This window comes from Mauremys reevesii, linkage group 10 (genome assembly GCF_016161935.1).
Source record: "Mauremys reevesii isolate NIE-2019 linkage group 10, ASM1616193v1, whole genome shotgun sequence".
NCBI lineage: Eukaryota > Metazoa > Chordata > Testudines > Geoemydidae > Mauremys > Mauremys reevesii.
The window spans coordinates 35,215,763-35,241,649 of NC_052632.1; the positions used below are offsets into that span (position 1 = coordinate 35,215,763).

A 25,887-nucleotide genomic window follows, 5' to 3' on the forward strand; every position below is an offset into this window, starting at 1 on the left:
TGTACAAAACTACATTAACCAGTAACACTGAACAGACCAACTGAACTAACAGATGGTACTTTCAAACTGCTTTATTAAAAGTACCAAGCACTAAGCAAGTGACAATCTTCTGAACTTCATATACTGCACATATACTGAACATATACTGCATAGCCATTTTGAGATGATAGGAAGATAGTGGTCAGGACTAGGGATAACAATTTTATAAACTAGATTTTTAGGTCAATTGATCAGTCTGGTTTGTTGAGCACATGGAAGTAATTTAAGAATTTGGATGGCTGTAGGATGAAATCCACAAAGGAAAGGAAGCAGGACATAATGGAAGGGAATCAGAGGATAATTTACACTGCTATAAGGCAAGTATTTGCTTGAAACAATATATTTTTCAAACAAAGCTTTGACTAAACTCCTAGAGAAAGAACCTGCGCTTATTTTATTTTTAAAAAAATATATTGTATTCTTACTTTGCCTTTATTAATTGTTGGGAATTGGAGAAACAAACCAATAATTAGGGTCTTAGGCAGGTTTGCAGTTTAAAGAAACCATAATTTAAAAAATCTATTGGACTGTATCAGACTTGAAGCTAAGTAATATATTTTATTTTAAAATGTTCAACCCTTTTCTGATGATTCAAACAATATCCCATCAGAGTCCAATATGGCTACTTAAAATAATTACTTGACCAACCTACTTACTATACTCTCTGGTAATTCTTTAGAACTTGTTCTGGAGCACTTTACAAATCAAAACAAAATTGCAAAAGCAGGAAGAGGATCAAACTGAAATGAAACAAAAGGATTCTAAATGTTTACTTTGTTTCACTAATACTTCAGTTTACCGTATTTTTCCATGTATAAGACGCCCCCATGTATAAGACGCCCCCACTTTTCTAACCCCAAATTCAGGTTTTTGTTTTTTTTTTTCCCTCCAGCTGCAGCTGTTCCCCCCCACACACTTTGCTGCCAGGAGGGGGGGAGGAGAGGGGAGGTAGGGGGAGGGAAGGAGGAGGGCGGAGGCTCGCCGCGCCCCTGCCCCTGGCAGCCTGCCCCCCTGCCCGCCCGCCCCTCCCCTCCCCGGCCGCTCCTGCCGCCCCCCTCGGCCCCCCCCCCCCCCCCGCCCCCCCCCCCCCGCCCTCCCGCCCCCCCCCCCCCCCCGGTCGCTCCCCCCCCGCCCCGCGGTCCCCCGCCGGCTGTGCCGCGACAGAGCGGCGGGGGGGCGTGGAGCCGGGAGCGGGGAGGCGGAGGAGGGCGGCTGCCGCCGGGCCCGGCGCCCCGCTCCCCCCCCGCGTCCCCCCCCCCCCTCCCCCCCCCCCGGCTCCCCGGTCCCCGCCTCGCGCCCCGCCGCCTTGCCGGGCCGGCCGGCCGGGCCGGGGACCGGGGGGGGGGCGGGGAGGCGGAGCGGCGGGGCGGAGGGGGGGGGGAGGGGAGCCGGGGCGGCGGCTGCGAGGGGGAGGGGGCGGCGGGCCCGCCGGAGCCCTCGGCCCCCCAGCCGCCCCCCCTCCCGGCCCCCCCGCCCGCTCCCCCCCGCGCCCCCCCTCCCGCTCCGCTCCCCGGACAGGGCGGGCCCTGTGCGAGGCGCCGGGGGGCCGGGCCGGGGGGAGGGGGGGAGCGGGGCTGGCTCCCGGCGAGCCGCCCTCCCCCTCCCCCCGCCCGCTCCCCCCCCCCGCCCCCCCCCGCGCCCCCCCCCCCCGGCGGCCTCCCGGGCACCGCCCGGGAGCGCAGGCCCGAGGGGGGCCGGGGGCCCCGGGGCGGCCCGGTGGGGCTGCCCTGCCGCCTGGCTCCCCGCCCTCCCCAGCCGCCCGGCCCCCGGCTGCCCGGCCCGGCCCGCCCGTCCGTGGTCCGGGCCGCCCGGCCCCGCCCGACGCCCCGCCCCCGCCCGCCGGGCCACTGCCGCCCCCGGCCCCGCCCCCAGCCGGGCCGGGGGTGCTGGGGGGGCGGGCCAGGAGGTGGGTGGAGGGAGGGGGCAGGGGGGGGGGGGGGGGGGGGGGGGGGGGGGGGGGGGTGGGGAGGGCGGGGGGTTGGGGGGATAGGGGTGGAATAGGGCTAATTTTTTTTGAAAGAAGTAGGTTGATTACAGCCTCTTTACATGCAAGAGGTTAATTTAGCCAAGCACTGGCCACTCACAAATGATACACAAAATCACAGAACATTATTTGCAGGTAGCCTTTTGGATTAACTATATGGACTGGTTGCCTAACAGAGTGCATTAAAAAAAAACAAAAAAAACCCTGCATTATTTTCCAAAGGATTTAAGTCATGATATATTTAAGTCTCTCCCTATAAACACATAAGACCATGTAAGAGAGTAACCAGGTATTTCCTTCATGCCTAGTGCCACATAGCCCCACAAGGACAATGCACCCAAGATCCTCCAAGATCTTCATTACTGTATGGGAGGATACAAGGGAAGAGGTATCAGCTGCCTTCACAGTACCACTTCTTACCCCTGCTCTGGGGAAACTCCCTAGAGTCAGGGACCTTTGGAGTCTGCTCAGGAGGTAATACAGCTGTGCTAACAGGTTCAGGAGGAGAAGCTGCCTGGGGCCAAAAGGTGGTATAAAGATACAAGAGCTACAGCGGGTTTTAATTATAAACCTTACCCCTTACGTCAGGGATAGGCAACTTATGGCACGCATGCTGAAGGCGGCACGCGAGCTCATTTTCAGTGGCACTCACACTGCCCAGGTCCTGGCCACCGGTCTGGGGGCACTCTAAGAAGTTTAATTTAAAATTAAATTAAAATGCAAACATTTTAAAAACCTTATTTACTTTACATACAACAATAGTTTAGTTATATATTATAGACTTGTAGAAAGAGACCTTCTAAAAACGTTAAAATGTATTACTGGCACGCGAAACCTTAAATTAGAGTGAATAAATGAAAACTCAGCACACCACTTCTGAAAGGTTGCCAACCCATGCCTTACGTTAACATTCCTAATATGATAGGAATAGAAATGACCTATTGGAAATTCCATGCAGAAAACCTGAGTTTTCTTTCCCATCCCCTCAAAGGGGAACCCAGACGTTTTAGGAAGTAAAATATCCAAAAGTGAATACAGAAGATGAAAGTACTCAATGACTACCACCACTTCACCATGGAAATGCATTATTAAATTGCAATTTCTTTTAGGTTTTTAGATTTCTATTCTTTAGGTTTTAGTCTATGAAGTTAAGTATCATTTATTATTTTGGTGCTTGTCAGACAGTGATTGCTGAGGCTTTAAAATACTGCTGAGTGGGCACAACATATACTCATACTGTTTTTGCAATGTTTATGACCTATAATGCTATTGTAATACTCTTAGAAATCTCAGTCATGTTGCTCTGTAATTCCTGTATAATAAAAATTCAGGTGCATATGGATCAATCAGCTGCCTAGCCAAAGTTTTAAATGTGTGTTTTTAATTAATGTTTGAAAAAAATTACCTTCACATCAACAATAAAGACTTTTGCACTCAAAGGCAGCTCTAGGCACCAGCAAAACAAGCAGGTTCTTGGGGCTGCATAATGCTGGGGCCCCAGCTCAAACCTGAGGCAGCGCTGGATCCTGACCGCCCCGGGGGCAGTAACCAGCCTGTTGTTCTGCTGGCGAGGCAGGGAGCTGGCTAAGTGGGAAGCGTGTCCCTGCCGCTCTCCCTCAGGCAGCGGCCACTCACCCCTCCTCAGGCAGGAGCGGATAGCACGGCCCTGCCCCGGCTGCAGAGGACAGGCGGAACATGGCGCCCGGGCAGGCCGTTCCTCCTCAGCTTGTCCCCGCCTGCTCCTCCTCCTCCCCTCTGCGCCACCTCCTGCCAGGGGCTGAGCGGAACACCGAGGATGAGCGCAGCCGGGATCCAGCAGCAGCCCCAACCCCCGACCACGGGAGCAGCGGCGACGGCAGACGAGTCCACTCCAGGAGAGATCTGCAGCAAGGTAAGAGTCGGGCTGGATGGGAGGGTCCCCGGAACCCCTGGGGAGCTTCTGCCTGCTAGAGCTCCAGAGGCCGTCACGTCCCTCCCCAGCCCCGCACTGCGCGCCGGTGCCTAGAATCTCCTTCTGCCTCCCCCACTGCAGGGGATGAGAGACCTGGCAGAGAGGGGCAGCATCTATCCAGCAAGCCCAGCACCTTTTCCTTGGCTGCTCCAGCCCCAGAGCTCTCTCCGCTGCATGCCCCTTGGACTCCCAGCTGGGCGGCCTCAGCGCTGGGAAAACGCCAGCAGGGCTGGGTCCAGTGTGTGTCCGAGCTCATGGGGAGTTCTCTCACCCCAATGACTAGCACCTTACCTACGGCAAGTACAGTAGTGCGATAGGAGCGTGGCATGAAAAATATCATGTCAGGTTGTGACACAGTCACTCAAATCATGATTACGTGTGTGTACTGTGCCTCTCTATTGATGCCATTCGTGCTAATTTCCATTTCGCATTGGTTCCAGTGGTTAAAGGGGTAAAATGCCAGAACAAAAATGACTTTCCGGTGCTGCCTACCGGCAACAAAGAGAAACAGCAAAAAGAAATAGAAAAACTATTTTAAAAAGTCGAAAATCAAGGAGAAAGCTCTAAGCAATGCATTGAAGGTGATTATTCATCAACTGATGAAGACCAATCGAACCAAAGATTATCTTTATCAACTGACAAAGATGAACAACAATCTGACCAAAGATTATCTTCGCTAACTGATAAAGACGAACAATCACAATCCATCCAAAGATTTACTTCTTCAGCTGAAGAGTCCAGAAACGAAGAACTGTTATCCAAATCTAAAACTGAAGAATAATTATTGGAAGGTGGAGAGACTGACATAGGATCGGATCCAAGTACATGGCCAACAATAATTACTGATGCAATGTGAATGATTGTGAAAAAAAGGTCCTTCAAAACTAGATTCTACATTTGAATATGCATTTAATGAGTCAAATCATCGACTTATGCCATCTAGTATGAAGAAAAAAAATGAAAAATGGGGAACTTAATAGATCGTGGTTAGTGTAGTCACAGACCAAATATGTCGGGTTTTGGTTTTGCTGCAAACTGTTCTGTAACTCTGACATTCTTCTGGCAACTGCAGGTTTTAATGACTGGTGAAATTTGCATCAGCATTTGAAAGAACATGAAACATCAAAAAAAATCATTTATGCTCGTTGACAAATTGGACTGAGCTGTCAAACAGATTATGTACAACAATCGATGCAGTACAGCAATGTCAACTAAATTCAGAAATTCTACGTTGGCAAGTTGTGTTGGAACATTTACTGGCAATCATTAATTTCCTAGCCAAACAGTGCCTTGCATTCCATTGGTCCCCAGATATTTTATATGAGAACAACAATGGACATTTCTTAAAATTGGCTGAGTTATTTGCAAAATTTGATAATGTTATGGCTGAGCATGTACGAAGAGTGAAAGATGGAGAGAGTCACACCCATTATTTGGGTAAAAATACACAAAATGAGAATACAATTTACACACTCCATTAGACATTATGAAATTTTATCGAATTTGAAACATGCCAAATATTACTCAATTATAGTTGATTGTACTCAAGATCTGAGCAAAATCGAGCAAATGTCAATAGTTTTACGATTTGTGAAAATTGATGAAAATGCAGAAGTAAAAATTTGTGAACACTTTCTAGAATTTATACCAGTGAATGAAACTACTGGGAAAGCCCTCACAGGTGTAATTCTACAGAAATTGGAACACTATGGAATACCTTTAGAAAATATGCGCTGTCAAGGGTACAATAATGGCTCAAATATGTGAGGACAACATGCAAGTGTACAGCAAAGAATACTGAATTTAAACAATCGAGCTTTTTTCGTTCCTTGCCACGCGCATTCGCTCAATCTGGTTGCCAGTGATGCCACCAAATCATCTAAAGATGCCGTTTCATAGTTTACCACAGTGCAAGCAATTTACAACTTTTTTTTAATGCTTCCACACACCGTTGGGCAGTCTTGAAGAAGCATCTTGAACAAAAACTCACACTTAAACCTCTAAGTCAAACTACATGGGAAAGCAGGATAGACACTATTAGACCATTCCGATATTCATCAGAAGAGATTTACGATGCACTATTTGAAATAAGCCAGGACTTCTTGTATGATCCTTCATTTCGACATGAAGCTGAAACATTGGCTCAGAAAATGATGCAGTTTCAATTTTCATGTTGCACGGTTATTTGGCATAATATTCTAAATCAAATTAAATTTGACCAGCAAAGTTATGCAGAACATAACCAAAGACATATCCGAGGCAAAGACGCTTTTGAATAAAACGCTGGAATATTTAAAAAAAATACCGTTCAAATGAAGGATTTGAAGAAAGTGTCAAAGAAGCAACAACAGTAGCAGAAGATCTTGATTTTGAACCGATGTTTGCACCTCAACAATTCATTCGTCCTCGGGGAAAAAAACAAGACAGTTTTGTTATGAGGCTCGTGATGATCCTATTCTCGATCCAAACGAAAGGTTTAAAGTTGAATGTTTCTTTGTATTTTGGATGTAGCTATAACTTCCATTGAAGAAAGATTGTGTCAGTTACATGGTCATTGTGAAACTTTTGAATTTTTATACAATATTGGAAATATTAAAAATCAGTTTTCCAAAGAAGACCTCATGAAGCACTGCCAAGACCTACATTTAGTGCTCGGTAGTGATCACGCTGATGACACTGATGCAGTAGAATTGTATGATGAATTAATAGCTTTATCTGAGCTAATAAGTCCTAAAACTTCTCCTCTAAAAGTATTAGAATTTATAGCAAAAAATGATTTTTTCACTCCAAATACTGCTATAGCATTACTGGTAATGTTAAAAGAATGTGTATCAGTGGCTTCTGGTGAGCACAGTTTCTCAAAACTGAAATTACTAAAAAAATTATTTGAAATCCACCATGTCTCAAAATCGTTTGTCAGGACTCGCATTAATTTCAATTGAAAGTACCATTGCAAAAAATTTAGATTTCACTGACTTATTAAAAGACTACACAAGTATAAAAAAATTCAGTTCATCTAAATTCTTTTAATTTATGAGAAACTGGAAGACACTAACGTGTTTCATTACAGTGTATAGTTGAAGCCAAATTGTTGGTAATTGTGATTTTGTTAAAATTAAATGTTAAAATTAAACTAGTAGGAAAGTTTTAGTTCATTAACTACAAATTCTCGGTTTTCATTTTTTTTAAATTTTAAACAGTCAAAACAAAAACAAAACTGCAAAGTACAAATGTGTAAAAGCCAAAAAAAAGCGAGGGGTGGCAAAAAAAACTAGAGCCAGCCCTGTTTGCACTCTGGCCATATTTCAAGTGACATATTGTAGTGTTCAGGTCATCTTTCAGGAAACCTATTTATGTGAATGATCATGCCAGGCAACGGCTATTGAGGATGCAGTGAAGAATAAAATAAAGACCATGGGACAATTTTCAGATATACCAAACACTCCAAACTTGTACCAAAGTCAACAAAAACTGAAAATGCTCAACAGCATCAAAAATCAAGCCACACAGTAAAATAAGTAAAGGCACAGCAAGAATAGATTCTGAAGGAAAAAAAAAAAAAAGAGAGAGAGTATGCCTTTAGTGAAAGACTACTAGATATTAGAAAAGTCAAATTCGGGTCTGCTAGGCATGCAGAAAGATTAAAAGTTACATTTATACCATCTTTCATCCAAGGATCTCAAATATTTTTTAAAAAAGGTGGGAAATATTGAATTTATAGATATGTTGAGTCCAAAAGAGATAAGATCTTTTGTGCAATAAAAAAAGCATTATTGAAATCTGAAAAAGGTCAACAGCTTTTACCCTCCAATCTTTAAGGCCAAAACAAGGAGTTGGAAGCAGCACAAAAAGAGTGAACTAACATTCAAAATATTTTTCTTCTCCAATGTCACCCCATCATACAGAGAGAGAACTAGTAGGTTTTTTGCATCCCCATTTGGGTAAAAATACCAATATTGAGTATTTACGTTTGTAAACTTTAAAACTCCCAATAAAAAGGAAAACTTAGAAATAGGTAAGGCATAACTTTATCCAAACAACCTGATGTATCATTATTTTAACTCTCTAACATGCAACTTGGAGATAAAGTATCCACAGAACAATGATTTATGAAGTTATTAGGGCACTAATTTAAAAAATTAATGGAGTCATTGAAATACTAATATCATATAGCTATCCTACCACCATCGTACTTTACCTAGAATGTGCCTTACCAGTCATCACTATTTACTTGTAGGGAGTAAGTGGAGTTTTCCTTAGCACACAGTAGAAATCAACTGGTTTCAGATATAGGACCTGTGGTTGCCTAATTTTATTAAGTTTCTTCTACCATTACCTTCTTATTTAGATACGGTATTTGCAGGATTCTTCATTCAGAGAAGAGCTCCTCTGAAATGTATGACAACTCTCAATTATCCCCTTCCTCCCCACGTCCCCCAACAAGATACCCTATCTTGCAGCGGACACCCCTCAATCTAATTTAAGACTATGACCCGGTTTATCTTAATCAATAGTTTCTCCATTTTAAAGATATCCTAATCTGTAAAACTATCTCAATAAAAGTTGCATTAAGTAGACAATTATATTCTAGAATACCTCAGATTGGCTTTTTCCCTGATTTTTTAAGAGAATCAAACCTAGATGACATAAAAAGATGAGGCAAATGTGTTTTACTATCAATGGAGAGTCCAGGATTTAGGTACAGAAAGTCACCAGTATTTGCAAATTCCTTCTCACCATCCACATGATCTCCCAAAACTTCACTTAAATCAATTGGTCACAACTCCATTTCAATCAGTGGAGTCACATACACTTGCAACAGTGGTGAATTTGGTCTTTCACATCTGTTTAGTTTCAACTGAACAGCAGAACAAAGATTATTCCTTATCCCTATATAAACAGGCCACTGGAGCTTCCTCTGCAGTAAACAAGTTGAAAGTCCAGGTTCCTTGGCATTGTTTTGTGCTTTTGTTTACAAAGCCACTTATACAGTATATTTAAATATGATCCCCCATGACAGCTGATATCAGAGCAGGATTCTTCCATTAAAATTCCTTGCCCCTCTTCTTTGTTGCATGGGATAAATATTTTGAAATTACTAGTTTCTCCTTATCTTTCATACTTTACAAATGCTCCCTGTTTAAAAAAATGCAGGGAAGAGAGTCTTGATCACAATATTGCTAATATAGTTCATCTTACAAATTCAAGAATAAGAGTGCAAATGTTGACAATCAACAAGTTTGGCTTTGTGTTTCTCATTTTGTGGAACTTGGAACTCTAAATTGGTCATAATAAGGGATTATTATTTATACTGTACTAGCACCCAACCGAGGGGCCGTACAGATATACAGGAAAAGATCATCCCTGTCCCAAAGAGCCTTTAATCTAAAAATACAAAAAACACAAACAAATTGGTCAGGATGACAGTTTGTATCTTTTAAAAAACAGTGAAACTAACATGACAGCCTGTCCACTGCCCCGTACTAAACCATTGTTTGTTAATAACAAAATCCATTGATATATCTATAGTATGAATACTTTGAACTTCCATACCACTTTCCTTTGAGATTCTCAAATGTTCTTTACAAATAAAGCTTGTCGCCATTTTACCAAAAGGGATACTTAGGTAGGTGGCCTGTAAGTAACTTGCTTAATGTCCTTCCCCCTACAGCATGATAGATTAGATAAAATATGTCCTTCATCCACCCACCAAGTAACCCTGAGTATTCACTTAGTTGTAAAGCTTAGCAACATACAAGCTGGAACACAGAGTATGATGCAACAAAAAGTAACTAACCTTCTATGGCCTAACATATAAAAGTGATCAGACTCCACCTTTACACGCATGCCTCCCAGTTAAATTAGTTTAAGCTCAATCCTGCAAAGGATATACATGCATTCAATTCCCACTGCAGTCAACTGGAAATGAGGGCACTCAGGACCAAGATGCACTAAGGCATATTCCCACTCTCTGCCTATTTTACCACCACAAATCTGGCTAAGCCTCCCCTTGACACACACATGACTTTTTACAAACTAAGATCCAGTCACTAAAAACCAAGAGTCTTACAGCTGCAGTAATTTTTATTCATCCGTGGGCTACACAGGGTTTTTAATCACTGAAAGTGAGAGTCCTGGATCCCTGCTCCGAGTAATGCAGACCAGGACAACTTTTTAGACTTTTGCTATTAGATGAAAGTCTTATTTCACATGAGCCATTATTCGAAGTGAGATAAAAATACATCTCCATAGACTGATTAAGAACTTGTCAAGGATGTTCAGAGTATGAGAGGGGCACTCTTTTGCATAACGCAATATAAATTAGACCAAACAAACCTTTTGCTCTGCCTTTTCCTCCTTGTGCTGTCTTAAATGATCCCCCAAACCTACCAGTTTGTTCTCCAAGTCCTCCAAGGGCATGGTAAAAATGTAACAGGCTTAGTTTGCAGCAAGGGAGGTTTGGATTAAATAGTAGGAAAAGTTTTCCAACTCTAAGGATAGTTAAGCACTGGAAGAGGTTTCCAACCCCCCAGTTTTGAGAACAGGTCGGACAAACACCTGGCAGGGATGGTCTGGGTTTACGTGGCCCTGCCCCAGCGCAGGTGCCCTCCTGAGCTGCCTGCCAGCGCCAGGCTGTGGCTGGGACCACGGGTCCTGTGGGCGGCTCGCGTCTCCCTGGCTCTGGGTGACCTTTGGCCCAGTTCGGGGCGCAGCCGGCCCAGCCCTAGTTGCGGGGCCACAGGGCCGAGCCAGGCTGCTCCCCAGGACGGCGGGGGTGGGGGGAGCCAGCGCCGAAGCGGGGCGGCCGTACGGGCCCCCGGGAAGGGCTCCACGGGGGGCGCAGCTCCCCCGCCCGGCACTGAGGGGCTGCCGCTGCTCCCTGCGGAGCGGGCCCCGACCGCCGCGCCGCGCCGCACTCACCGCCCGCCTCAGGCGCCGAGCCCCGACCGCCAGCAACATGGCGACTCCCTCCGGGTCCCTCTCACCCGCCCCAGCAGCACCCACCCGAGCCGGTTGGGCGCAGCAGAGATCTCGCGCGAGCGGCTGAGGGACAACGCTACTTGGAATCCTGCCTTCTCCCATTGGCCAGCGCCAACAGCCAATCAGAGGAGGCGGAAAGTTTCTTGGGCTCTTTGAGTTCCCGGGGCGGTGCGTGCGTGGCGGGTGGGAAATGCAGCTCGAGGCGGACTCCCGGGGCGCTCGCGGAGTCACTGCACTAGCCCAGATAACTCAGCAGCCCCAAGGCCCTTCCGTGGCTGCGCCTCGGTGCAGCTTTGCAGTCAGCGTGTGCGGCGCTCATATTCAGGGGAGGAAAAGTTGGCAAAACTAGACTTGGGCACGAATCGAGACCCCAGCTTGAGAAATGGTTGGATCCACAGGCAAAAACGCGCAGCTTGGGCCTACCTACAGTCAGCACTCATCTGTCTGCCAGGGCCACTCTGGAGCATAAAAAGTGGACTCTCAAACAAGACTGACTGCTAAACACCCTTGATGCTCTGCAATTAGGGTGATTAAGCAACTCAAACTGCCCATTAGTTTCCTGGATACAGGCCAGCAGTTACAGCAAAATGAATATCCAACTGATCCCAGCTTTGCATAGGTCCAAAAACATTAAACTTAAAATTGGGGGGTGGGGGGGCATGATCCCATTAACCACATGGATGTAAACTTTATGAAATTAGTTCTTTGTATTACATAAGCCAAAAATAAAGATTCAAGGTTGTGATCTTAAGCGTACACACAAGCTTTTCTTATTTTTACATGCTTAAAAAAAAACCACACCTTTCCACAGCTGATAATGCAAATGTTTGAGAACTAGCCAGAAACTTTTACAGACAGAGACAAAGATGATCTAACAAACATTTCTGGCATGTTAAGTAGTATCATATAATATACAAGTATGCCAATTCCATCCTGAAGGGTCTAAATATGTTCCCAGGCATCACTTAGGAAAGGACCCAAAGAGGTTGTTTTTTGTGCTAATGTTGGAGAAGAAAGCTATGCGCCGTATAGACTGGGCTCAGAATCCAAGAATGGGAAGACTAGAATGGATTCATCCAGCAATTGAACAAGAACCATACAGGATCCAGATGGCAGAGAGCACAAATGGACAACCATCTACATAATACTGAGGAACAATGGTGAGCATTATATCCTCCTCTTGACCAGATTTAATAAAAAAAACTTATGATATGGTAAAAAAAAAATCGGAATCAATTTTTCCAATATTTCTTTTATTCACGTGTTTGTTTTTACCAAGAGTTAAATAAAGTTTTTAAAGAGAAATAACACCTCTGGAAGTGAAGTTATACAGACAAGTATCCAGAATTAGACTGAAATTCTTCCACATTGTACAAAGCCAAAGTAAATAGGAGGAGGAAATCCTCTGGTGTAGCCTGCAGTACTGCTATTGAAGGTTATGGGCAGCAACAACCTCTGCAGCCACTGTGCCCTCCACAATGCAGAGTATAATCAATGTATTCACACTGATAATTCCACTCTCTTTCCCAAACCCCTTGTCAATTATCAAAAATAGGACACTTGTAGAGCACAGCTTCACAGCGCATAGGAGGGTCCAGAACCTCCTTTCCTGCTGCTGGTCCTGCCCCAATGCCATGCACCTTGTATAGTCATTCATACCAATGCAAAGTAGATTAAAACTGAGTGTAGAATACTACCAAATCAGAATGGCAGCATCTTATACCCAATTTGTACAGTCTATATCGCAGAAGTGGCTAGACAGAAGAATCAAAACCTCTTCCTTTAGGACACAAGTGAAGGCACCTTTGTAAATTTGCATAACTTGTAATGTGTCCTTCCTACCTAAATGTTTCCTGCCCTAAATTGTTGGGCAGCATAGTGTTGGTGTGCATTGCAGCCCATCATGTGCAAGTAATGTATGTTTTCCCATTAAGGATAATGGCCTAAGTCTGTCCATAAGAGCCCTGTGCCAGGTTTGATCTGTGGCATGCCCAGTTCGGTCAGGGTGATGTTGACATTGCTATGGGCCAACTTACATTCTGTCTGGGGACCGGACCTGAGTACAAACTGTGTTGAACAGAGCAGAGGCATTAGTAAGCTCTTATGTTCTCCCCTACCCTTCCAACACATTGCAAAGTTGAACAAAGCCATAGAAAATGAAAGGTGGCTGTGAGCAATGCTCCTCCCTCCACACAGCAGAAGAGCCATGCAACTGGCATGCTGTGTGAAAGAGAGAGCATGGCCAAGGTGGGAAAGGACCTGGCAACAGCCACACTAAGTACCATGTTCCATTGTGAAAGCTATATATATTACACAAAAACTTGTGAAAATGTAATGCTGCTTGAAGCAGGCTGGAGTGGCAGGTCAAAGACCGCTGTGGTCAGAGCAGCAATTGTCAATATGGCTACTTCAATCCTGTGTGTTGCCATACTCTGGGGGACAAAGGGGAGTAGAGAGGCCATGGGGCTAGCCAGGGTCCATGTGCGTTGAGGCTTGGTTTCTCATAGATTGACAGCTCATCGCTGCCTTCCTTGGGCCCTGCCTCATGACTGCAACACAATCTCACTGGCCCCATGGCCTAGTAGGAGGTCATTTATTTACCTAATCATGGATCTTGAAGAAACACACAGAGCTTTTGTATTTTGTTCCTCTCTGTGCATTTCTACACAGAAGGGGAATATATGGGGTTTGGTTCCCAAAATGAAAAGAAGACTCTTTGTAGCCAAGTTCTGGAAGCCCCTCTAAGCTCCTATTGCCAAAACCAAGAAACCCAACATTTGTATCATAGCAGAGCCTATAGTAAATCTCTCTCGCGCATCTGGTAGAGACTTACAGAAAAAGAAAGAAAGAAGTGGGGGGGGGGGGTTCAGCTGTCCATAGGTGCTGGAACATGGGAGGGGAGACCAGACGTCAAGGCTTTTTCCATACTCCAGGACCTGCCAATTGTCTAAGTCATTTGATGTTTCAAAGACCAGTCAAGTAACACCAGCCCAGTATGGTATCCCCATTACAGAGGACAGATGTAGAACTGCTTCAGCCAACGCCCCTTCCTCACTTACAGCATTATAATCATCAGAGGCCACAAAACCCATTTCTGTTTTGGAGAATGGCTCATTTGCTTTTAAAAATTTATAGGTTTTTTAATTTTTAAGGAGCTGAATGTATTTTACTCAGGATTATATTTCATTTAACAATATGAAACTGATTAAAGGAAAGTTCAGCAAAATATGGTTTGCATCCTTGCTCTGTCCCTGCTATATAGAGAAAACAGATGATACACAGCAATTCCAGAGCAAATGAGTCAATCCTCCTGTGACAAACTGCAAAGCCCAAGTAAAATGGCTTTGTGGTGGGGTGCTTCTTAGGAGATGAAATCCTCCCTCCCAGGCTGCATAGCGCCAGCAGAATCTCACTGCAGCATGATTGCAGGCACCTACTGTAACAATTGTGCCCCCACCCAAGGGGTGAAGGGATTGGCCAGTAGATCCACACAGACACAAATCTAATGGCCACAACCATGTCCCTCTCTAACACACACCTTCCGCACCTCTCTGTGCGCTACTACTATAGGAAATCGCTCCCTTTGTGGATTCCTTACAGCCTGCCCCCACAGTGCGGTAGAACCACTACCCTTCAGGTAGTATATGCCTATACAAGAGGCAAGATTTGACCCTTGATAATGTTTATTGTTACCTTAGCTGTTTCTCTCCACCCAATTTATTTTCAAAACCATTCTTTGAGAGCAACCAACCTGAGTTTAGCTTAGCACTTATCCAGCACTTGCCAGCTGATGATCTCAACTACTTTATGAATTTTCCCCATTTTACAGAAAGGGAAATTGAGGCACAGAGACATTAAGTCTTCCATTTTCAAGTGGCCACTAATTCTCCATAACTCATATATTGGCTGTCCAAGTTGAGACACAGGTATCTCAGGCTAGGCAGCCATAATTAGTGGCCATCTTTGAATCTATGGACCTAAGTGACTTTCCCAAGGCTGCATAGCAAGTCATTAGTACAGCAGTGGGCAAACTTTTGGGCCCAAGGGCAATTGTACAGCAGGCCATGAATGCTCACAAAATTGGAGATTGGGGTGTGGGAGGGAGTGAGGGCTCTGGCTGAGGGTGTGGGCTCTGTGGTGGGTCCAGAAATTAGATCTGAAACAGGCCCACTCTCCTAACAAACAAGATTAGCACAGGAGTCTACTCCACAGTAAGCACCATACAAAACTCTGCACTTTGTTCTGAGAGCCATGACACTTCCCAAGCAATTATAATATACATTAGGTTCCACAGAAATATCAGGTATTGTTTTGATTTTTAAAATTTCCTAGTGGCAAAGGGATGGATTTAAAAATACATTAAGCAAAATACTCCCCTAAAAATCTGCATTGTAGATCTTTGAAAAATATGGTCACTGAAATCTTGGAGAGACTGACAGTGGCCTCTTCACTTAAGTTACAAATCAATCAATCAATCAATCAATCCAGCAGTACTAAGAGCTTATGGATTTGTAACACTACAGACTTTAAGATCCTGAAATCAATGAATGGTATGGCACAAATACAGTTTCTTCCTTATCATTAATATTCTTAGTACACCTCTACCTCGATAGAATGCTGTCCTTGGGAGCCAAAAATCTTACCGTGTTATAGGTGAAACTGTGTTATATTGAACTTGCTTTGATCCACCGGAGTGTGCAGCCCACCCACCCCCCACCCCCGGAGCGCTGCTTTACCGCGTTATAGCCAAATTTGTGTTATATCGGGTGGCGTTATATTGAGGTAGCGGTGTGTTCTCTAGCCATTTCACAAGGCATATTTTCCCCCAAAGTGTAAGGGGTTTGCGCATGTTGCTGATTTATCCTACAAATGCATTTCTATGACACCCATCACTGTGATTTCTCTCAGACTAGTGCAAAGCACTTCAGCTTTCCCACAACCTACGATGCCAAGAAATACTACAGCTCCGACTGCAGAATGTGTCCGTGCATATTCAGATATTTTGTATTGCTGGACAATTAACTAATGATGATTGTAAAGGTGAATGAGATTTGAGACAGCCATTAGGGCTATACAGCGCATCCTATTTCCTGGCTCTGGTGCGCTGGCAACTGTATAGACCCTGTGACGAGGGCTAGAAGAAGCAAGAATGGAGTGGACTGTACCCTGCCAATCTTGGCTGATCAGATTGTCCCTAGGGGACTCTTCCAGCCGGCATAAATTAGAGTCACCTCAGAGCCCTTAGCCTTAAAGTTACTATAACTAGCTCAGTGATGCTAAGGAACCAGCCCTCTAGGTTTCAAGGCTGTTCCCAGTTCTCTAAATTCTGGAAAGAATTCACCTCAGAAACATTGAAAAAATGACCAAAAAGTCATCACCATACCTGTTTCTCCTCTCACAATGGTGTGCATAAGAATAACTTCATGGAGCCACAGTGCTATTTTCATTTAACCCCAATTTTATAAGTACCACTGATTTCAGGGATGAGGCAACTTCCTCCCATCCCTTCAGAGAGCTGTGTCCTAAAAGGCACAACTGAGCCTTCTATAGAGGAAATGTGCCAAATATTGTTACAATTGCTTTGGAAAATATTTTTACTTAGGATGCAGAAATCTAATAAAAGGAGCAAAAATAAATTGAGTATATGGTACTCTTTATCGTGTACCCTTTATTTGACTAAAAATGTTTGTATGTAATGTATGTTTTACTCATTAAAGTGTGGCACACCCCTTGGTAATCCTATTGTAAGCCCCTGCCCCCACCCCCAAAAAAAATTAGCTTTCATAGTGCAAAAGCAGAAGGCATATTTTGTGGAATCAAGCCTTTAAAAAGGAACAAGTATAGGTTTAGAGTATTTATTACTAGACTGTAAGGAAATTAACATTAGATCAGCTTTGGCCACATGGTTATCAGTCCAGATAACAGCTCAGAGTAAGTTAAACTCTTTCTTTCTATGCATCTGTTTAATAGCATAAAGTATATTTTGATCAGCAAACTGCTGCTGGCAAACTCTAAGTCAGATTTCAAAGTAAAAGTGCCAGAGATCTAGAAAATGACAGGCTTGATATTATATTTTCTGTTTTTAATGTTAATTTAAAACCTGAATAGCACCTCAAATACATGTAATCTTTATTGAAACTGGCTTGATGAGGATTACATCTTGATGCACAAAGGAAGTCTTTATCACTTATGGCTAGTGTTTTAGGCGCTTATAAAACTGTAATCAGGTAGGGATTATATCAGCATGATCCACATGAAATAGAATAAAGCTTTTCGTCATGGTTCAGCTCATCTCCCACATAATGGGTTCTGATAATAAAAAGGTAAAACATAAAATACACAGGGACCAATGAAACTGTAGATTCAGAATCCATTGCAAGCAGAGAACATTTTTATACATTTAGAAAAAAAATGAATGATTAATTAGTGGAAGAAGCCCTGAGTATGGTGCATTGTTATCCAGGATTATTTCATTAGGATCTGCTGACCCAATTTCTTCATTGTAAAGGGAATTACATTTTTTCACACTGTGCAGTTAGATCAATACTGAGGATGGCTCAAACTTGTTTAAATATAGTAGGTTAGTGAAAACACAGCAAATAACCCTACTCCAGTAACTTAATGACCCACAGGGGAAATGAAACAGGAATGGGTACAAAAAGTATATTATGTTAGAACTGAATTTTGGTTCATGTAAAATACATAATTCCTACAAGACATGGAAACCAGCAAACACGTTCTCATGACTAATGGCTTTAGTAAAGAAGATGACTGAATTTTTTTGGTTTTTTAAATAGCAACACCACTTTTTGATACGGGGCATCCTCAGTTTACAGTTTCTGCAATCATGATGAGTATGGCTGACTTGGAGATAAAGAGCTTCATTCAGGAGCTCTACCAACAGTTGAAAGGATTCACCTACTAATCTGTCAAAATCCAATAATGTTAAAACAATCAGAATCTGCTTACCACTCTACTGAAGAATTTAAAAATTGAACAGACAGTATCTTCCTACATGACACTACAGTGATGGTCAAAAAGAGAGCAAGGTAGCAATGCACCATAAGAGATGAGAAAAATAGAAGAAGAAGAAGTGACCCAGAGTCACTAGAGAAGGTAATTGAGGATAGTTATTGCCATAATTTAAAATTATATTATCCCATTTAATGGAGCAGATAATAATTCTGTTGTCAAATAATTTAGTCCCCAATCCAAATACTTATGCATGAGAGTAACTTTACACATGCGAGTAATCCCATCGTGGCTCTGCTCACATGTTTAAAGTTACTCATGTGCATGTTTGCCATGTCAAAGTGCAAATATTGCCCATTTCTGTATATTTCAAGCCTTTTTCATTTTTTCTAATCCAGTTAATATTGATCCTTCCCCACTGACATTCATTTCTGCAGTGCATGAATATTGAAATATAGAAATGAAATGAGACCTCTCTGTATAGGGCCTGATTGTCTTCTCATTTGCCCCAGTTTTACACTAGTGGAGCTCCACTGACTTACTCCTGATTCACACCATTGTAAGTATAAGTCTCAGCCTGTCTTACAATTAGATTCCTTTATAATAAGATATAATCACAATATCATTTATTATGTCCTTTATGGCATCTTTCATCTGAGTATATCAGAGCAATTTACAATCTTTATTTAAATTAACCTTCACTACATCCCTTTGAGGTTGGGAAGTATCACCATTTTACAGTTGGAGAAACCAAGGCACAGTGCTGTCACTTGCCTTGCCCAATCATAGAGGGCTGGTGGGAACAGAATCCAAATTTCCAGGCCCTGTTCGGATTACTGTGCCACACTGCAGTTTCCCTATAAATGGCACTTCCTAATGAAGTTCTAAATATCTTATCTGGATAATTAGATAAATAATAGCACTTCGTGTTCTCTTTTGCATATTTTCATAAATCATCATTACCAGGGAGTGAAATCACTAGCCGTAATATAGGCCTGCTCCCATTGAAGTGGATGGTAAAAATGGTTCAATGGGAGCAGAATCAGGACCTACTAGGTTAGGTAAGGAGTACACGTGTTCATGAGTTAATTGATCTAGTTGCAGTATTGCTAGAATTGTTAACCTTTTTGGAAATGAAGGCTTACATTAAAAAACAGATGGAACCTTCCTTGAAAATTGTTGTTCATGCTATTTGTAATGCAATTTGCTTGGGAAGGTTTATGCTACAGTGGCTCAATAGAAAGACAGCCATCTCTTCCTGTCTGCAGTGCCCAAATAACATTGTCAACCTAGACTTTTGGCTGTACACAGCCATTGTTCTGTGTGCACAGCTCCCACTGAAGTTAATGGGAGTTGTTTGTAAAATTCAATGGCAGAATACACTGCCATTATTTTTTAAACACATATCTGCTTTTTATGCCTCTATTACATGGCTAAAGAAGAATCTGCATGCCACTAACTATTCCCTATTCACACTATCCTGAGCCTTTCCCTGTAAATCCAAGAACATGCAGTCTATGTACATGATGGCCTCGTGGGAATTACACCTTTTATGCTTACTTCCAAGCATTTCTGGAAAGCTAATTTCCAAATTTCAACCTAGAAAATAATACTTCTGCGATGAGTGCAGGAGTCACAGTCATTTCCTTATTTCTTTAAAAGTTATTAGTGATTGTTGATCCATTTGTTTTTGGATGGCTAATTTGCAGCACCAGAAACAGGCCCAGTTTTCCAAAAGCAAGCATTCCATCCTGCAGAGCATCAGACCTCTTTCTAGCTTGTTACTCAAGAATCAAAGCAGCCAAAATCATTGTCTACATGTTCAAAAATGACTAATGTTTTGCATTTCTTTCGGGCCTTCCATCTATAGCTCTTAAAGCACTTTTCACATTATTAATGAGGTAAGCATCATCACATGCCACAGATAGGTCTAACTATAAATCTTATTGTACCAATGAGAAATTTAAATCATGGAGAAGCTAAGAGCCCAATCCAATTTCAACTGGACTCCGTAGGAGAAAATTACCAGCCCTCTTTAACACAAGAATCCTGTGGCAGAGAAACAAACAGAATTCAGCTCTCCTGGTCTCTAGGGTCTGTTGTTAAATCAGTAGACCATATCATATGTACTATGATTGCATCCAGTTTGCATGGATTGAGAGTGGGAGAAGTTATCTGCAATATCCTGCCTTGAAATGCAAAATGTCCCCCTCCCACCATTTCTTCCTTGCACTCTCAAGATCCCATAATATGTCCATCATCTTAAATCCTGCAGACAACAGAGTAACAAGATCCAATGGGTGGGATTTAATTTAAAATGCAAATAAGGTGTACATTTTTAAATAGGAGTAGTAAATTAGAACAGCTTACCAAGAGGTGTGGAGAATTCTCAATCACTTGCAGTCTTTACATCAAGACTGGGTGTCTATCTAAATTAAAAGATATACTCTAGCTCATCACAAGTTACTGGGCTTGATACAAAAATTACTGGGTAGAATTCAGTGTTCTTTGTTGTACAGTAGGTCAGACTATGTGATCCTAAAAGTCCTTTCTGGCCTTAAGATCTTTATTAGATCTCCACTGAAGAAAAAAAAATGGAGAGAATATCCCGTTGCAATACCACCAAGGCTAACTCTCAATCAGTCACAAGGGTGGCAGTAGCTGTTGTACAACACTTTTTTGCATTCTACCTCTGCAGAACTCCCAATTCCTTATGGTCTGAGGCTGAAGCAGAGAAATGAATGCAGCGTTCCCACAGAGCAATACCATTTAACAGTTAACCACTGTTTAATTTTGTCATATTTGTTTTGAGAGTTATACACATACTTTTCAATTGTCAAGGAGACTTTTTAAAAGGATATAGATTTTAATTTCAAAGGCTCTTGAAAATAAAAAATGAATAACTATATTCTAAAGGAGAGTAGTTTCCTCAACAGCTGTAAATAATTTATTGTTCACAACCCAGCCAGATCAAAAGATACTTCATCAATTGATGTGGCAAAATCTGGTGCAAGCTGCATTTTTATTATCTCAGATCCAATTAACCATTTGGAGCAGACTAAAACATAACTAGATCAATCCAGAATCAGATTAATATCCAATCCATAATCACATTAATCACAATCTGTCCATAATTAGCCATCAGATAATCCCATTGGACAGGAGGTGACATGCAGTATCCCATTATCTCATTAATTATCTATTTTCAGTATTGGACATTGTCCCTAAGCACAAGAAAATGTTTTTAAAGGGGAAAATGACTGCAGAACTGTCCTTTTGATAAATCTTTCCTATAAAGATTGTGAGCAGATCCAAACTTCTGAGTTTTACTGCGTTTCTTTGCTTTTACACATTCTGTTATAACCCAGAAATGGATCCTTGAGAGATGTCATCTTTTAAAATAAAATATGATTATCTTCTCGGGAAGAGGAATAAATAAGACATTTGATTCATGTGAAGTTTATGAAAGAGAAGAAAATCATTCATCAAAGGTTTTTAATAGTAACATGATAACAATAGCTTTGCAAAGCTAAATCTTATTGCAGATGGTTCCTGTCCTTTTTGTAATGTAAGTGAAATTGTGTTCCATCTGTTTTAATTTTATAATAGACTTAATCCATGGCTGGCTCTGAAAGAATCAGCATTTACTGCCTTTGCAATCTGCTGCAAAAGTCATTGTTTCCTGTTTATAAATGAGACTGATACATCAAATTTGTGACAAAAACTGAAAATTATTCAAAAAAATCTGAAAACCTTATTGGCAAGCTTAATACCATACCCTGACATAACTGCACGTACTCAGAAGTCTCACTGAAATCAATAGGAGATTTTCCTAAAAAGTCATTGAGAAAAGTAAAGTTGTGACTTTATAGGTTACATTGACTATTGGCAATCACACATACACCTCTACCCCGATGTAACGCAACCAGATATAACACGAATTTGGATATAACGTGGTAAAGCAGTGCTCCGGGGGAGGGGGCGAGGCTGCCACTCCGGCGGATCAAAGCAAGTTCGATATAATGCGGTTTCACCTATAACGTGGTAAGATTTCTTGGCTCCTGAGGACAGCATTATATCAGGGTAGAGGTGTATTTTTAGTGATTGTAAGTGACCTGACAGTTTTTCTGTGAAGAAATATATCGCCCCCCCTCCCCCCATGATAATTCATTTATTTACCAAATGCAGGTCAAATCTCCAAGGCTAGTTGATTTCAGTGCCTCTTAGCATTATAACGGAGAATATTTTTATAGACTTTTGAGCATCACCTGCTGGAACAGTTTTGGTTTAGGATCCATCAACAGTTCCATTACAAATCTTTTTTTTCTGCGATTTCTACTCAGCTGTGCATGGGGATGATGACATGTTATGACTTGCCATTCAGAGCCAAATTCTTCTCTCAATTACACCTGTTTAAATGCATATTAACTCTATATAGGATTCAATAGTGCAACTTCAGATTTACACCAGCATTACTGAAAGAAGAATTTGGCTTCAGGCCAGAAAGGTGGTTATTTAGAAATAAAAATAATTTATCCTTGTTTGTTTATATTTAAGTGGAGGGAGGAGGTTGTTTGGAAGCGGAAAGAGAATTGGTAGCATTGCCCTCAAAATTGACAAATGATGAAAGAAAAAAAAATGTTGTATTCTTATGTGTGTTTCAGTCTTACATCAGTCTCCCACTGATGGTAGTTTATTATTATTACTACTACTACAAGATGTGCAAATACTGACTTGCCCAGGAGCCCATGCTTTTCTGGACTGGCTGAGGGTCACACTGTCTATTTCACTACATTCTGGAGTCTTATCAATCAGACTTTGCTATGCTGGCTAGCAAACTAATTTGCTCTCTGGTTCTTTTGTTTTGTCCTGCAGGTAGACTTGCCCATTTTCATCACACTTTTGGGTTGGACTCCCAGGGTGAAATCCTGTCTCTAGTGAAGTCAATGGTAAAATTCCCATTCCCTTCAAGCGGGACCTGAATTTCACCCACAAAGCATGAGTTCTTCTGTAGCAGCTGACAAAGCTAAAATGTGTCCTTTGTTGCTTTGGATTTGAGAACTAGAGTCTGGCCCTTCTTGCTCTGGACCTTCAATTTTATAATTGCAAAGTGATGCACATTGGAAAACACAATCACAACTATACATATACAATGAAGGGGTCACCATTAGCTGTTGGAATTCAAGACAGAGATCTTTGAGTCACTGTGGATAGTTCTTTGAAAGCATCTGCTCAATGTGCAGCAGTAGTCAAAAAAGCTAACAGAATGTTAGGAACTAGTAGGAAAGAGATAGATAAGATGACAGAAAATATCTTGATGCCACTATACAAAGCCATGGTACACCAACACCTTGAATACTGCAGGCAGTTCTGGTCACCCCATCTCAAAGAAGATCTATTACAAAATGGAAAAGGTACAGAGAAGGGCAACAAAAAAAAAGATTAAGGTTATGGAAAAACCTTGCACATGAGGAGAGATTAAAAAGTTGGACTGTTTATCTTAGAAAAGAGACTACTAAGGGAGGATATAATAGAGGTCTATAAAATCATGAATGGTGTGGGGAGAGTGAATCAAGAAGTATTACTTTCTTCTTCACAAGCACAAGAACCGGAGTCACCCAATGAAATTAATAGGCAGCAGGAACAAACAAGAGGAAGTATTTCTTCACACAATGCACAGTCAACCTGTGGAACTTGTTGCCAGGGGATTTTGTGAAGGCCAAAAGTTTAACAGAGTTAAAAAAATAATTAGATAAATTCATGGAGGACAGGTCCATCAATGGCTATTAAACATCTTGGTCAGGGACTCAACCCTATGCTCTGAGTGTCCCTAAGCCTCTGACTGCCAGATGGTGGGACTGGACAACAGGGGAGGGATCACTTGATAATTGCCCTAGTCTGTTCATTCCCCTTGAAGCATCTGCCATTGGCCACTGTCAGAGACAGGATACCAGGCTAGATGGACAATTGTTCTGACCCAGTATGACCATCCTTATGTTATTTCCTTGACTTCATAGGGAGGACTCACATGGATCAGGCAAATAGACCTGGCCCAAGAAAGACCTGTCTAGTTTCATTGAACAAGCTGAGTGAAAGGCAGAAGTAAACACAACAGAAGTAGGGGGGAAAAATACAGATTTATAAACATTTTTCCAGTTTTAGTAGCCTAAGAAGTTATTAGTAACACAGGAGAGATATTGTCTATTGCATTTTTATCTGGACAGCTGTGTGCCTTTAAAAATCAGAAAAGCAAATAAACTCAAGAGTCAAAGCAAAAACCACTATCCTTAGTTCACCTCCCCTGCATTACTCATGCACAAGATCTCCCAACAGCAGGAGATGTTTACAAGGTGCAAAACTGAGGAAAAATGGAGTAAGATAAAGACTTGAATCTGTCAACGCAGAATTTTCTTGCTAATGTAGATTTAGACCAACATGTTGCAGGTAGACTTAAAAAAAATTACCTAAAGAACAACTGCTCTGAGTTTCACCAGTGTAAATCTGGAGTCAAATGGAGGTGTGTGTGTGGGGGGAGGTGTCACATGGCAAATATCCTGTCTTGTCTTCTAGAGCCTCAAAAATTCTGTACCAAACAATATATGTATTTAAAGCAAGTGGGATTACTGTATCATGCTGATATTTTTGTCCTATGTTTTTTTTAAATCCCACCTTTAAAGATAATTTAATAAAGCTGTCACTGAGGCTCACTTGAGAAGGTGCTACCCCCTCTTTTTTGACCATGAGGAAGCTCACAAATCAGAGAGTGGGAAGATGAGGGTTACTAAGCCCTGATTGTGGAACAATTCATGCATATGCCCCTTAACTTCAAGAACTCAGAGTGTGTAAAGTTAAGAACTTATAAAAGTATGTAAGAGTTAAAGACAAATCCCGTAATGTGAGGAGGTTTTTTTTGGTTTTTGTTTTTTTAAGACTCTCACATCTTTCCACAGCTAAAGAGGATCATTTGTATGTGAAACTGTGTGAAGATATTTCCTGCTTTAATTTCACTTGAGAAAAGTGGCAGGAATTAATCTGAAATCCCATGGCAGAAAGTTACGGAAAAGCTTGTGCTTGGTAAAAATTAACAGATCTTTTGAGCCATTAGTGTTGAACTATAAGGGAGACACGATATCCACCATGCTACAAAGTCTTTGGGAATGTAAAGGTATTATTTTAGCCACTGAAGTGCTCTCCTATTTTTTCATTAAAGCAAGAGAAGAAACCCATGGAGACTAAAGAGGAAAACAAATAATAAAAACAATTGAATACAAGGGATACAAAGTTCAAACAAAGGGTGTTCCTTAGTTTGTACCCAGATCTCCAGGCATGTGACATTTAATGAGAATCAGACTTAATGTCCTGAGCTTTGCATCAGCAAATACTGTACATGAGAAACAATAGAAGGGTTCTCTTACATTTATGGCTTTTGTATAGGAAATTAGAGTGAGAAAACCAGCACTACATATCAAATGGTCAAGCCCCCAACATTGTGACTGCAGGAGCAGGATGGAGGGATGTTGTGCACCCACTATGTGGTCTGAAGCCCAGCTTAATTATTAATATTTATTATTTATATTATAGTGGCATCTAGGAGCCCCTCTCATGAACCAGAACCCCATAATGCTAGGGACTGTATAAAGACAGTCCTGTCCAAAGAATTTACAGTTTAAATGAGCCCTTTGAGGACTCCAGGGGAAATCAGTGAATGGGAGAGGAAAGGGAGAGAAGCAAGAATAGACTGGGGGATGGACAAGTCCAGAAGACCCTCTGTTGTATATCCTCCAGCTCTCCCTCCCCACAGTAATGCCAAATCAGCCACCTGATTCAAACCCACAGCACAGGTACTCAGTACATGCTCAGCCACTCAAAATGGGTGCCCGGGCCCCTGGATTTGGTTCTAAAAGAATACGGGTTCAGTGTTGGCCTAACTGTCCCCATTGAAGTCAATGGTAAAATTCCT

The 25,887-nt window shown here is 42.1% G+C and overlaps 1 protein-coding gene across 6 annotated transcripts in view; it reads right to left on the minus strand.

The window, feature by feature from the left end:
• Nucleotides 1-11,119, minus strand: part of ETFA (electron transfer flavoprotein subunit alpha) — a 49,931-nt gene extending 38,812 nt beyond the window's left edge. For 2 of the 6 annotated variants that reach the window (XM_039491619.1, XM_039491621.1), the window contains exon 1: nt 10,896-11,049. In XM_039491619.1, the coding sequence (XP_039347553.1) occupies nt 10,896-10,934 (39 nt within the window). In that variant the 5' untranslated portion in view covers nt 10,935-11,049. Of the gene's footprint in view, nt 1-10,310; nt 10,410-10,895 lie in introns of those variants that run through there. The other 4 variants (XM_039491624.1, XM_039491620.1, XM_039491625.1 and 1 more) reach the window with 4 other exon arrangements.
• Between the last annotated feature and the right edge of the window lie 14,768 nt (nt 11,120-25,887).